This window comes from Saccostrea echinata, unplaced genomic scaffold, assembly GCF_033153115.1.
Source record: "Saccostrea echinata isolate AGI-Se365-2 ecotype Australia unplaced genomic scaffold, CSIRO_AGI_Sech_v1 ptg000009l, whole genome shotgun sequence".
Lineage (NCBI taxonomy): Eukaryota > Metazoa > Mollusca > Bivalvia > Ostreida > Ostreidae > Saccostrea > Saccostrea echinata.
In genome coordinates this window covers 22186748-22200911 of record NW_026889758.1, presented here as the reverse complement: position 1 = coordinate 22200911, position 14164 = coordinate 22186748, and the positions used below count along the sequence as shown (strand labels likewise).

At 31.3% G+C, this 14164-nt stretch overlaps 1 protein-coding gene across 1 annotated transcript; it reads left to right on the top strand.

The window, feature by feature from the left end:
- The first annotated feature begins 1627 nt into the window (after positions 1-1627).
- LOC133182536 (galaxin-like) lies at positions 1628-7381 on the top strand. The gene is made up of 7 exons (XM_061317383.1): positions 1628-1693; positions 1860-2020; positions 2116-2457; positions 3692-3853; positions 5995-6385; positions 6693-6796; positions 7119-7381. Coding segments are annotated over exons 1-7 (1425 nt in total). The 5' UTR covers positions 1628-1691.
- Positions 7382-14164: the final 6783 nt, after the last annotated feature.

Below are 14164 nucleotides of genomic sequence, written 5' to 3'. Positions count from 1 at the left end.
GATATATATTGAAATTCTTGAACATGCACATGCACGTGTGCTACAATTTGATTTTATTTTTTTTTGAAACTTTAAATGGCTATAACTTTCTTAGTTTTCAAAAAAAAAACCCTAGAATATAGGTAACTATAATATGTCCTTACATTGTGCTGCTATCAAAACTGAATGCAAAGACATGCATGCCCATGTGCTGAATTCTTTTTTGCTAATACTTAAAGTGTTTTATCTCTCTTATTTTTCAATGAAATTCTTTGATATTTAACACAATGAGACACTATGAGAAAACATGTGAAAAATCTAGAAAACATGTACAAGCACATGCGATGAAATTTGATTTAATATTACCCGTAGGACCATATTGGAGTAGTTTTCCGATAAAATAAGTTTGAAAAATTACAAAAGTATTGCCTGATTTGTAGGGAATGAGGCATGAAAAGGGAGAGTGGAAGCCGTTTGGGGAACATCTGTAACGGTTCCCGGTATTTTATGTAACAAACCTCAACAAAATGATACGTAAACATCAAACAAAATGCATCAATTGCACAAGAATTGGAATAACTATCTTCGCATTTATTATTTAAGACCGTTAATGCTGATTCATTAGAAAAAGGTGCCGCTTGGTTAATTTGATATGCCTAGTAACTATGAGTATTTGTCGATAGAGGGATAAAGCATTCAAATTCATTTATCTTTTTGGAAAAGATACGGTGATTATATGCTTTTTTGACATCCTAATCAACTTATTTGTCAATAGCCTACCTCGTTTTAGAATCAAAACCTCAACTTTATCAGAAATACCGTTTAGCGGGGTTTTTTTCAGTGGATGTTAAATTTGGCATTTTCCTTGCTCAAAGGTATTTTAGCAGAAATTTTTTTGGTGATAACGCTTAACAAAAGAGTGTTTCAGATACTTTATGTAGATATATTTTGGTACATTTGTACGTTTGAAGACCGATTTACAAAAAAAGTTCAGAAAGATATAATATTTGATAACAAGTTGATCAAAGTTATCGTATTCAAATTACTTTTCTGAAGAAAATTTCTTGGCAAAATTTTTCTTTGCTTAAAAAAGGTGGTTACATAAGAGTACAAATTTATCGATTGAAATTTTAGTAAGTTATTACCATACCGCTTTAATTAGCCAAATTTAGCACCCCGATAAAAGTATATTAAGGTAATAAAGGGATTAAATAACAGGTTTTATGCAAAAATGGTGATCTTTAGGTAGCACTTATCTATTCATGAAACAATGTCAAATATGAATAGAAAAGTTCCTCCAATGCTAAACATGCATTAAATAATGGCTAACCAGCAAGCTCGTGGACATCACATCTAGAACAATGGTAATAGTTTTGGAAAAAATTAACGCACCTGAATCTTATATTTTACTGATATCAAATCCTCAAAAAATATTGCATAATGTGTACCGTATCATTTTACTAAAGAAAAACACCTTCACAACATATATTATAATTGTTGCGAACGTCCACAAATGATGCATGATATTATTCGTAATTTTTATAGCATTCATTGTCACTAAAATCAAAGTCTTAACTTTTCCAGATGCACCCTCCATTAGTTATCTTGATAAAGTACCTTCTGTAACGATCAAACTAGACAGTTCTCTTTGCAATGGAAAAAATTATGAAAGAACATTCAAAACAAGCAGTCATGTCGAATGTTGCATAGGTATGTCTGTTTTATGTAAATTTAAAAAGAATATGAAGAATAATATGCTGTTTGATTTTCATAAGTTGATATTGCAAATGGATTTAAAGAAGATGTAAAAGTTCTTTTAATTTTTCCATTAATACTTATGATAATAAAAATGCATGATATGGCAAATTGTTTACAGGTAGGAATGAACAGCTCTTTAATCCAGATACTCATATATGTTGCGGTGGTGCTCTTCATCCTAGAATTGCTAATGGTTCAATTCAAGGTTGCTGCAGTAGCACAATTTACAACAGTAGGAAAACTCTGTGTTGCAGTGGGATTCATTATCCACAATACAGGCCAGGTAAATGATATAGGATAGTTACATGTTCATGTAGGTCCAAGTCAAATCATCTTATGCTTTGGTCATTTACATTAAAACATTCCGTTGAATTCCAGATCGTAACGCTTGCTGTGGATCAACAATTTACAGCTTTAAAGACGAGATGTGCTGTGGGTACAAAGTTCACAAACTCAATTTCGCAAGGCTTTGTTGCGGGAACGAAACATTTGATGCTTTCCTTCAGCAATGTTTTCATGACACTGAAGTCATGAATGCATATGAAAGTAAATGTGGAGATACGAAATACGACACTAGAAAACAGATGTGTTGCAACAAGGTATTGATAACAGAGAACCCGAGAGGTCTTCGATGTTGCGGTTCTGCAACATTTAATTACAGTTTAAATGACTGCGTGGAGAATAAAATTGTCACCAAAGGATATCTTCTATGCAATAAATGTAAGAAACGTAAACTTTTAAAATTATCGTTATTTGTATATAATCATCATCTGGGTTGTAAAACAAATCGCCAGAATCCACGAAACCATTAACGATGTTTTCTCTGCCTGAATACTTGCAAAGATGCCTATTTTATTCGATGTGCAATAATTTGTTTGTTTGTTGAACGTCCCTTTGAGAATTTTTCTCAAATATTGAGATGCCACCACTTGCGGTGGAAGGCTGCAACATTTAGATCTGTACTCGGCACTTAGGGTCTTTCATCAGTGAGGGATCTTTTTCTTGCCAGTACCTACTGCGACACGGGACCTCGGTTTATACGGTGTCATCTGATGGAAGGTCTCCACGTCCCGCAGTGGGATTCGTAACCGCGATGTAAGGATCAATTCCTTACTCAGGGACTCTAGAGCAAACGCTTTAACCTCTGCGCCACGCGGGCGACTGATGTGTAAAGAAGAAAATGCATATTATTTCTTTGGAGAACTAGTTTTCTACATAGTACATAGACAGTAGACAAGTAAAACAGATAAAACAAATTATGTATACCATTTTCAAAAACATAGAACCATGGAACTTCTTTTCGTGAATTTCTCATTGGATATAGAGAAAATGGAACAGTTATATACCATTTAAGTACGGCTTGCTTAACAGTAGGAAATATATTGGTCTTGATGTGATTTTGTCTTCGGCACAAAATTATGCCCGTTACAGATTGTCCGTCACTTTGATATGAATATATTTAAAATTAAAAATGTGGTTGTGTAATATTAATTCAAGGTGATATCTCAAAGATCAAGGTCAATTGATAATTAGTCAGTAAAGGTGTCAAGCTACAACTCGAACCATTTGACTGGGAATGAATTCAAGCTTGAGTACGTCTTTGCTTATGGCATATGAGATCGTGTTGATCATTTATTTATGTTTACCATAACGATTGCATGAGATATGTGCTATATATTATTTGAAGGACATGTAGTCAATCTTATACAGTTATTATAAAGAGCTAATAAGGGTAATAATAAAAAATTAAGTATCAAACAATCAATCGAAACAAAAACAAGAAAGGACGCAATCAACCAAAAAATAGTTTCATAATAAATAAAAAATGTGCTTTTGATAAAAAAAAAAAAGTCTTAAGAGACAATTAATTTAAACGTGATAAACACCATACATTTTGAAACACTATTCTACTGATAAAGGAATATTGAGATATACTTTCTTTATGCCTTTGTAGACGGAGAATATAACCCTTTAACGCATGATTGTTGTGAAGGAGATTTAAGGAGGAGAAGTGGGTCATGGTGGCGCTGCTGTGGTGGCGAAATGATTAACTATGAAGTGGAAAACTGTTGCGCAGGAAAAGGTTATAACAAAAGAAACGAACAATGTTGTGGTGGTAAGAATAAATGATTACCTTAATGACACTATACATTATAAAAAAAAAAGTCATCAATATTTTAGGCATGTTACTCTGTTTCCAAAATCTTTATCATCAAAAACTTTCGAACACATTTTACAACCATTCCTCACTAAACAACTTAACTATGACAAGCGTGGTGAATTCAGCTTTTCAATTAAGGAATGAATTTAATTGCTACCCAAGTTATACTGGTATAATCCGGGTTGGGCAGTTTACGCTTTATAAACCGCGAAGCGATTTATAAAAAGGCGTAAACTGTTCCAACCAAGGTTATACCAGTATAACTTGGGTAGCTATTAAATTCATTCCTTATGATTTAATTTTCCATCAATAGGTGTAGAAAATAAGACAATTTATCCTTCAAAAATGACTTCATATTGTACATATTTAAACAAGCAAGAACATACAGGGTGTTTCAGAAAACATGCAAACATTTACTTTCCTCACTTTATTGATACGCAAACAGAAACATATAAAAGTTTTATGTACAATTATGCTAAAAAGGCTCAAGTTTTTTCTAATAACAAAAATTTATGAAATAAGTATAATTTGAATTAATAATGATGTCATATTTGACATCACTAAAAAACAGGTATTTTCAATCTTAATGAGGAAATTAATAAGAAACAATCATCAGAAGTTCCTAAAATGCTTTATCAATGGATGTCACCAGCTCCTGAGATTAGGACAATGAAAATAAGGTTTACAGAATGCAAAGAACTTACTTAGTAATATAAAGGAAAGTTGTATAAATCTGTAAAATTTTGAAGCTAATGGAAGAGTTAATACATGATCAAAGAAAAGGAAAAAAATTAAAGAAAAAGACAATGAGAACACATGAAAAAATTTAGAATGTTACTAAGGAGGCATTGTTCCAGAGACTCACATCAAATCCTTTAGTAAAATAACCGAGCTTGTGAACAAATGCGACTCAAATTTGAGAAAAATCAAGTGTATATCGGATGCGGAAATATGTTTTCAATCTTAAACCTTGGACTGGTTAGAACAAATGCTCTGAGGACCGTTCAACTCTTTCAAATCCATTAAATTGGGCCTCCACACTCACCTGACTTAAACCCCTTTGACTTTTATCTTTGGGAATATTTAAAGGTCAAAGTTTTTAAAACAGACCCCAAAACAATAAATAAACTCAAAATGGTTCGAAAAATGAAACCATGAAAATAACCAAGAGACTCTTTGTACTGGTAATGATAACTTTCTTGCATCAGATAGATTTATTCATTCAGCAAAAGTGACGCCATTTAGAACTTTTTTTGTAACTAAGTAAAATTGTACAAGTTTCTTTTTCTTTCTGTAATTAATTATCTATTTGCCAGATTAACATTATTTTCATAAGAACAAATCTTGAAATTGTAACTTTTAATTTGATATGTTGGTGCATGGTATTGGTTGAAGCACCAGTAAAATATAATCAATCAAAATGGTTGCATGTTTTCAGAAACACCCTGTATTCTAAATACATGAACATTTTTTTAACCGAGGTAGACTACTGTTTTAAAGATATATAGGTATAGGTAGACTAATATATTGATATTAGAGGTCTTTCTACAATCTCGTTCATGAAACTCAGCATTTCGCAGATTATGTGGTCGTTATAATAACCTTATTTGCAAATACAACCTATCGTTGGATCGTATTTTGACTGACATGTCCCATACCAATTGTAAAGCCATTATTTTTATATTCTTTTCAACTGAGGTTTACTCTTTTTAACTGATTAATACGGAAGACTCAGGACGGGTAGGCACCTGATCCTACGTCTTATGTTTCCAGGGGACCGTATTTTTGCCCTGTTCACGATTCGTATTGATGACAAAATTTATTAAATCGGTCACTGATTGTTATCTTCATCATTTTCATTTCAATAAATCTTCACTTCAAATCTTCAAATTGTTGTTGCAAAATTTCATTTTAAAAAAAAATGCTAAACTAACGTTCAGCTGTAACTGAATAATTTTTATTCAAGATTCTGTGATGATCTTTTCAAGTTAAAATATAGGAGTTTTCAGGCAAAAACAAACAAACAAATATATACATATATGTACTTGAAAATTAATAGTTTATTTTCGAATGACTGCTGACTTTTGCATTTGAAGGTAATGTTACCAAAATTGAAGATACTTGCTGTGCAGGCCAGGCGTTAGATCCTAAAACACAAGTGTGCTGTGGGAAAACTCTTTTTAGTAATGAAGAGATAATGCAGAAAAATGAAACGCATCATGACAAATGCTGTACAACCGTACATGGGCAAATTTCATATGATTCTGCGAACTTCGTTTGCAGTTGGAAGAAAAACACTGTTAGCAGAAAAAGCAATCGACCAATATGTGGACGAAGGGAATATAATCCTAGGAAAGACCTCTGTTGTAACTCAAGAGTTTTTAAGAAAGCGCTTCGAAGGGGAATGAAATGCTGTATGCCAAGTGCATCTATATATAATTCAAGAACACATGTATGTTGTTATGGTGTCAAGAAGGTCGGCAATAGGTTAGAAACTCATTTTAAAATATACGTGTTAAACATATTATAATATAAAATCTGTTTTGTTCTAAACTTACGAGAGAATTATATCATGTTAAATAACACATATCACGTGCTAATAGGAGGATGATAAAATCACACCAATTAAATTTGTGTATCATAACATCAAAAAGTTCTCTGTTTAAACTAGTGATTAATTTTCCTAACTCTATTAAAAAGAGCATAAAAGGCTGGTTTTACATGCAGATAAAATTGTTTTGAAATAATTGAAAAGATTCAACTCGACTTTCTAGTACTGATCTCCATTGTTTAGATGCTGGAAAGCAAATTTTCGTCGGACAAAGTTTCGTCGTCGATGTCCACGGAGTTGTGGACGAAGAAAGATGACATTAAAGAAATATTGCAAAATTTCACAAGGTACTGTTATTTTTAATAAGAACAGGATAAAATTGATGCTTGTAGAAAAAGTATGAATAAAATTAATTATTTTAATAACTTGATATGAAACATATTATTTGATGGAAATACTGTACCTTTATTTATATAATCTTTGTTATATATTTAATTTTTTTTCCATTTAATTTATCAGGACAGTCAAGACGCACTAGATTTCAAAACAAAAATATTAATCGATGCTTAAGTGTTAAACATAAGCTTAGAGATGTAAATTTTTTTATTAACATTTTCACTTTATAAGCTGTATTAATTTCAAACATCTTAAGGTTCCTTTGAAATACAGGTACCTACTTACATAGACCGATATCTCGACTGGAATCGAAAATGAAGAAACAATTCAAGTCAATTGAGGGAGGTGAATCTTGTAAGTGTGTGTACAAAAGGAAAATCAGAAAAGATTCCTGTATTTTGACTGGTGGCCGATGTATGTCTTACCGGGAAATTATTGGAATATTAGTTGTAAAGAAGAGGAAATTTATCCTGTGGTACTTTCAAAGTAATAGAAAGAGGAAAGATCAAACACGATTCTGTGCTTCAAATTTATGACATAATTTTGAAATTGATTTCAAAATTAAAGATTATTTCCCTAATGCATAGCTTTGATCCTTCGATTTACATAATATGAAGGGCCCTTTTTTGTTTTGAATGCATTAATACCTGATTTTTTTTTCCCTCACGGAATGAAGGTATTTAAACAGGGATACGGCTGGGGAAACTAAGTATTCCTTTTTCCAGGGGGATAATAATGCAATCTAAATTGTTCACTACGAAAAGTAATCTGAAAAAGGTGAAGATAATGTACATTGATCGATGTCAAAAAAAAAGAAGAAATCTATAAACAATACAGATCTGCGAACAGGGCATAAAACACGGACCCCCGGAAATTTCAGAGGTGAGATCAAGTTTCTAAGAGGCCCTGAGCCCTAACTATGTTTTGATTTAGAATAAAAAAAAACAATTGGTATGAAAACTATATTGAATTTATTGTGTTTTGCTATTACTACAGAATGCTAGGTTGACGTGTGTATACCAACCAGTATAATCATCATAGAATATTTTAAATTATATGTTTAAAATAGAACATAGTTTTCCATTTAAAAAATTGAATAACTATATTTGGTTTTCTAATTGTTATCATTTTTCACACATAAAACATTGCAGCTTATTTCAAATTTAAAACGACTGTTCAGGACGTTTATACTTTTATCGAGAAAGCTTGGACTGTTCTATAGAGCATAAAACAAGGGCTGTATTTTTTTTTTTACTAGAATGATAAATAATCTATTGTCGTAGTCACGTTTATTTGAAGGACATTAAGTACATCATAATGAATTATGTCCTATAAAGGTTCGAAAGAACTAGGTTCAATTTAAGCATAAAATGGCCCTGTCCTTATATCAATTAATTGATTATCACCCTCTGTCACATTTCATATATATCAAAATAAAGAGACTTAGTGCTTTCATTTCCTGTATCAAAATTTCTTTTTGAGAATCCAGGTATTGGAAAACAGGCTTTGAGAAAATGCAATGTTCTTGAATTTTGCAGAAAAAATGCGTATTTGACTACATTCAGCAAAGACTTAAAATATGAGCACAGCCCACGATCCAAAAATTAAAACATGTTTTGTGATCTTCAGAAACAGATCTTTCATTATGTAATTGCATATTTTGGATCAGAGGTTGTGCTCTTTATGAAATATTGAAAAAATACCTCAACATTTGGCCATTTTTAAGGGAATTTACAGGATATGGGAAAAATGACGCATTTTATGACGTCATTGACTAGAGAGAAAATTACGTAATGTTTAATGGATACACGGTCACCAAGGGTCCAAGCTATAAATACTGCATTTTCAATCAAAACTGAGCAGTTTCTATTTTTCAGAAATTCTCAGGGCCAAAAAAGGCCCTAAGTGGCTCATGCTCTTTTGTTAATGTTAATGAATGATTGTTTAAAATGAATGTTTTTGGAAAACATAAAAACTAAAACTTTAAGAAGTTTAAACTTACCAAAAAAAAAAAAAAAAAAAAAAAAAAAAAAATTCATCTTGCATGTAGAGGATAGAAATATATCACCATATTTTTTCTTTATTGTTGGTGTTTTTGTTTTGGTTTAGATTGTTTTTACCAGTGCCAATCATCTTAATACACATGTAATATATTTTAACATTTTTGTAAAAAATATCATATATGTATTTTTTATGTACATGTACGATAAATCAGGTATTTCATTCCTACAAATACATTCTAGACTACTCAGAATTCATACTATATGTTTTTCACACCATATATAGCGTATTTGAGATTATGTAACTGAATAACGATGTTTACATTTAATTTCTAACAAATAATGCACTCTAATTTTTGATTAATTATAATAGAGTGAAAAAAGGGGAGAATCTGCTTTGAGCATCAGGGTTTTACGTAAAAACGAAAATGAATAATTAAATAGTTAGTTTGGGAAGGTAAACATTTCTAAGGGAATGTTGTTTGTGGTTTACATCACTAAGGGTCTAAGGGTCAAAGAGACCATACCGCAAACAAAACAACAACAAGGTATAGACAATTAAGTTTAATATATAATCATAGTGTTTTATTATTCATAAATGAAATATACGTAATAAACAGTGATCATTCTCAAAATTCCATCTAAACAATACATATTGTGAGCAGAGTTAACAAAAATCTCTGAAAACAGAGGTAAAATCAGGTGCCATCGAGGGGTAAGCATCCTCTGTCGATCGATTACACCTCCCATATAATATAATCATACTGTATCAATAGGGTGCTTTCACTGATTGTATACACTTGTATGTAAAAGTAAAATACGGATTGAAAGAAAACGAATTGCATTAATATAAATGCACTGTCTACAAGATTCAATGCACATACAATTCACATACAATATACGAAATATACACACAAAGGCTGTCATAAGACTCACGTAAGTGTGAGCGGGGAATAGCATAAACTACTTAATTGTATGAGTTCTTGACATTGGTGCATATATAGAGGGACTGTATGGCATACCCCTCTCCTGTCCCATCCGCCCCAAGTTTAATCAAAGTATTTACAGTATATATATATATATATATATATATATATATATATATATATATATATATATATATATATATATATATATATATATATATATATAATATATTACAATATTTTTAATTTAAAAATTTTCGGGGCCTTTGATATCTGAACCGCCATTCATGCGATTAAAAACGAACAGAAAATATAGAATATATGTCAAATGATCCCATGCCAGATTTTTTTAAAAAGCGAAAACCCAACAAATTTATGAAGAACCAAAGGGATTTAGGAGTTTAATCTTGATCCCAACCGGGGGAAGGAGGGGGCGTTTTCGATTCAAGCCTCTCTATCAGAAATGTCTGTATCCCAAAAAACTTTACCTCCATACGTTTGTCCTTCGAAAATCATTATTTCCTCTTTATTGCACTAATGTTTGTCAACGACAAGCTGTGTGGTGTGTTTTAATGAGCTTAATTTATTTTCACTTCGTTGAATTAATTAATTCATTTTCACTGCCTTGAATTTTTTTTGTCATTCTAGGAAATATTTATTTTGCACTGAGAGTTCAAGAAAGTTATATTCATACACAGTGTTTAACCTGAAGTAATTTATGTTTTTTTTTAAAGAAAAAAACCCCCATATGTTTAGCCATTTTGTGATCAGATTCAGTGTCTCTTTTTTTTTTAAATTTAAAAAATAGAAACAATTTTGTATATATATATTTATGTATATTTATATCTCAGATTCAGTGCCACTTTTTTAAAAAAAAAAATAAAAAAATAGAAACAATTTTGTAAATAAATAAAATCACTGGAAATTTACAGACTGCCTATTTCAATATTTGTGGATTTCTAGCTCGATATTTTTTAGCTAAGCATGTTTAAGGACAATTACATGTATAAGGAAGAAAGTCCAAAGAAAACCAAATATTGTTCTTTATACATACAATTTGACCTTTCAAGAACTAATATAGAAAAAGAGTGGGCGAGAAAGCGGACGGAGTAAAGTCCATGTGCTAATTTTCCTGTTTCCCTGTTAAAAATGTTAACTCCTCTAACATTTGGGAAAAAAAGATATCAAATTTGACAAGAGTCATTCAAACTTTGTGGCACATTAACCATTATGTTTCTTGACTTTCAGAGATGCTAAATTTTAAAGCATTCTTGCTGTCACGTTTTATATTAAAAAAAAATTAAATTAAAAATACCTAAAACTCTTTATATCGATTTTGACAAATTATCCTCATCCATCCATCCTTAAACATATTTTTCTTGCTGTTCCTTTTCTAAGAAAATCCTAATTTCCATATTCATAAATCTATTGAACAGGTTGTTGTTGTTGCATTTATTCCATTAACTTAAACTTTATGATAAAAACCTTGTCAAATGAATGTTAAATATTTAATATGTAAAGATTCCGAAATAGTTTATGCATGGACAATGTTTTATGCGACATAGTTTTCATTTTCATTCATGTCATTCAGATGACAAATTTGTGGTGCGCTTGTGCAAAGAGCGTAAACTTCTTAACATTCTCTGTTTTTTTTTCTCTGAAACCGTTGTATTTGTGTGAAACAAATTTAAAGATTTTGTTGGTTAAAAGTAATGAACATTATGAAATTCGTGGAACTCCTCCTTATCGGAATTCCAATTAGAGAATTAGAAATTATTCATAACCCCTTGACACCTAGCTGGTAACTGCATAATTATGATGAAGAATAAGCGCAAAATAAAATATGAAATATACCATCCGCGAATCAAGGGCCTTAGGGTGAATTTATGATTATTTAGTAAAATAAATTATAACATGTTTTAAAATAACTTCACTTACAGATTTCTATTAGAAATCGAGTAGACAAACTATTTATAATAATGAGAAAAGAGTTCTGTATCAATACTAGAAAAAAGCTAAGTCTACTTTATCCATAAAATAACTCTGCACATACACCAATTAATTGAAGAAGTCCCAATCTCCCATTTCAAACATCAATATAAAGTAGAGACTTAGTGCTTTTATTTCCTATAAAAAATCTCTTCTGAAAGTCCAAGTATTGAAAAAAAGGTTTTGTGGATTACAATGTTCTTGAATTTTGAAGAAAATGTACATTCAGCAAAGAATTAAAATATGAGCCCACCCCTCAATCCAAAAAATAAAACATGGATTATAATCTTCTGAAACAGTTCTTTTATTATATAATTGGAAATTTTGGATCAGAGGTTTGTTTAATGTTTGGCCATATTTGAAGAACTTTTCAGGAATTGAGGATAATGACCAATTCTTGACGTCATAGTACATGGACTAGCGAGTTAAAAACGAGGGGTGATCAAAAAGTTCGCGAACTATCTCAATATTTACAAAACCACAATTCAGATCGGAATGAAATTTGGCACACATATAGCCATACACATGTTCTATAAATAACAGATGTTAAATAATGTTTTGATCCGTGTTTGTGACGTCACAAAGTGAAAATGACGTCAATATATAGGTGACTTGTGACAAAAAATGGTTGACTCAGTCGTACTCGAGAAACGAACGGCTGTAAAGTTTAATGTTTTATCTTGGAAATTCCTTTGCTGTAGAATATGATAATTTGTACAGGGTTTATGAAGACAATAGACTTACCAGAAGTTCATTCATTAATTAGATTGACTATTTTAGTGAAGGCAGGGAGATGGTTTAAATGATGTTTGTTCTGTTGCCCAGCGAAAGCAAGCCGGGGAAAAGATGTGTCCGTAGTTGAGCAATTTGTTATGAAACAACGCGAAGTTACGATTAGAAAAATAGTTGAATATCTTAGCAATAATATAATTATTAAATCCCTAAAATATCATTTACTTTAGACTTTAAACATATGAGATATGATAAAGAGAAGGCGCCCATACTTTATCCACATTGGATAAACGACGCTCCCAAAACAGAAGACTCGGGTTGTGATGGTCACCATGTTAATTCTAGGAAGGGATATCCTTAACCACCTATCCTATTGCCGAGATTTGGCAATTTCTGACAGGCGAACTGTTCTTGTTATGAAAAATAACTTGCATGGTAAGAAATATAAGACTCGGAAATTTTTTTAGCTTCTTTGAACAGACCGCCACGGAGCATGTCACGTGACCGCCTTGATCACGTGATTCGCGCATGGGCAGACCAATGGCAGATGTGCATTAAAATCGGAAAGGACCACTTTAGAAAATAATAAACGCTGAAACCCCATTTCATTTCTCTTAAGGAAGTAATTCAATTAGTTCGCGAACTTTTTGATCACTCCTCGTACGTCATTTTAATAGATATGCAGTCATCAAGAATCCAAGTAAAGTTCTTTTTACTTTCAACTAAAACTGCGCAGTTTTGATTTTTCAGAAATTCACAGAGCCAAAAAGGCCAGTTCTTCGTTGAGATGTCGGGATGCATATCAGGCTCAATTTATTAAGAATACATTACATTTTTGAAATTTATACTCTTTCCGTACACTTTTTATAAACTTTTTGCATTCATACATTATTTGAATATCATTATCTGTACTCCTGAATGTCTAACAAACTGTATATCAATGAGGCCTATTTTGAAATTGTGACATTCATGGTTTCAAACTTATCCTTATCCCCTTGTCGTAGAGTTCTTGTCATCCGGGGGTATGGTTAAAGATATATCAACTTCTCAAACTGAAAACATGGAACATTGAATGTCCATTGAATGAACAGAGGCTAATTAATGTAATTGACGTAATATGGCCGATTCAAGAATATGCTGCATGGTACTCAGATGATCTTCAAGACCCATGTACCCCACGTTCAAAGAAAATATCATTTGATATAATTTTGTCTGTAATATGGCGGAGAAAGAAAAAAAGGTAATGGATTTGTTGTTGTTGTTTTTTTTTTCATTTTTAAAAATAAGCTATCAAGATAATAATAATAAAAAAATAGATGTGAGAGAAGAGAAATAACTGTGGAGAAGCATTACATAACAAATAATAAGAGTTCAAAGTTGTCTCCTCTGATGTGAATTCTCTCTCTCTCTATATATAAAGAAAGTTATTTTTCAACATTAATTTATATTATTATAACATACATTATCTAACCCAAAAAAATAATTTTAGCTTCAACGATAATAGATAAGTTTCGTGGATTCAAGAAAACAAATACATGTGTTTATGTTTATAATTTTAAATTCTGTCATACTTGTGGAGAAAATAACATAAGAAAAATTGAAAAAAAAAATTCAAGAAAGGGCTCTCAGATTTATTTATGATGATCAAAACAGTGCTTATGAAGATCTATTA

Bases quoted from the DNA above. Each gene is read 5' to 3' on its own strand.
- LOC133182536 (XM_061317383.1), top strand. The intron at 3,854-5,994 runs GTAAGAATAAAT...TTGCATTTGAAG, and splicing joins AAACGAACAATGTTGTGGTG to GTAATGTTACCAAAATTGAA. The intron at 6,386-6,692 runs GTTAGAAACTCA...TCCATTGTTTAG, and splicing joins GTCAAGAAGGTCGGCAATAG to ATGCTGGAAAGCAAATTTTC.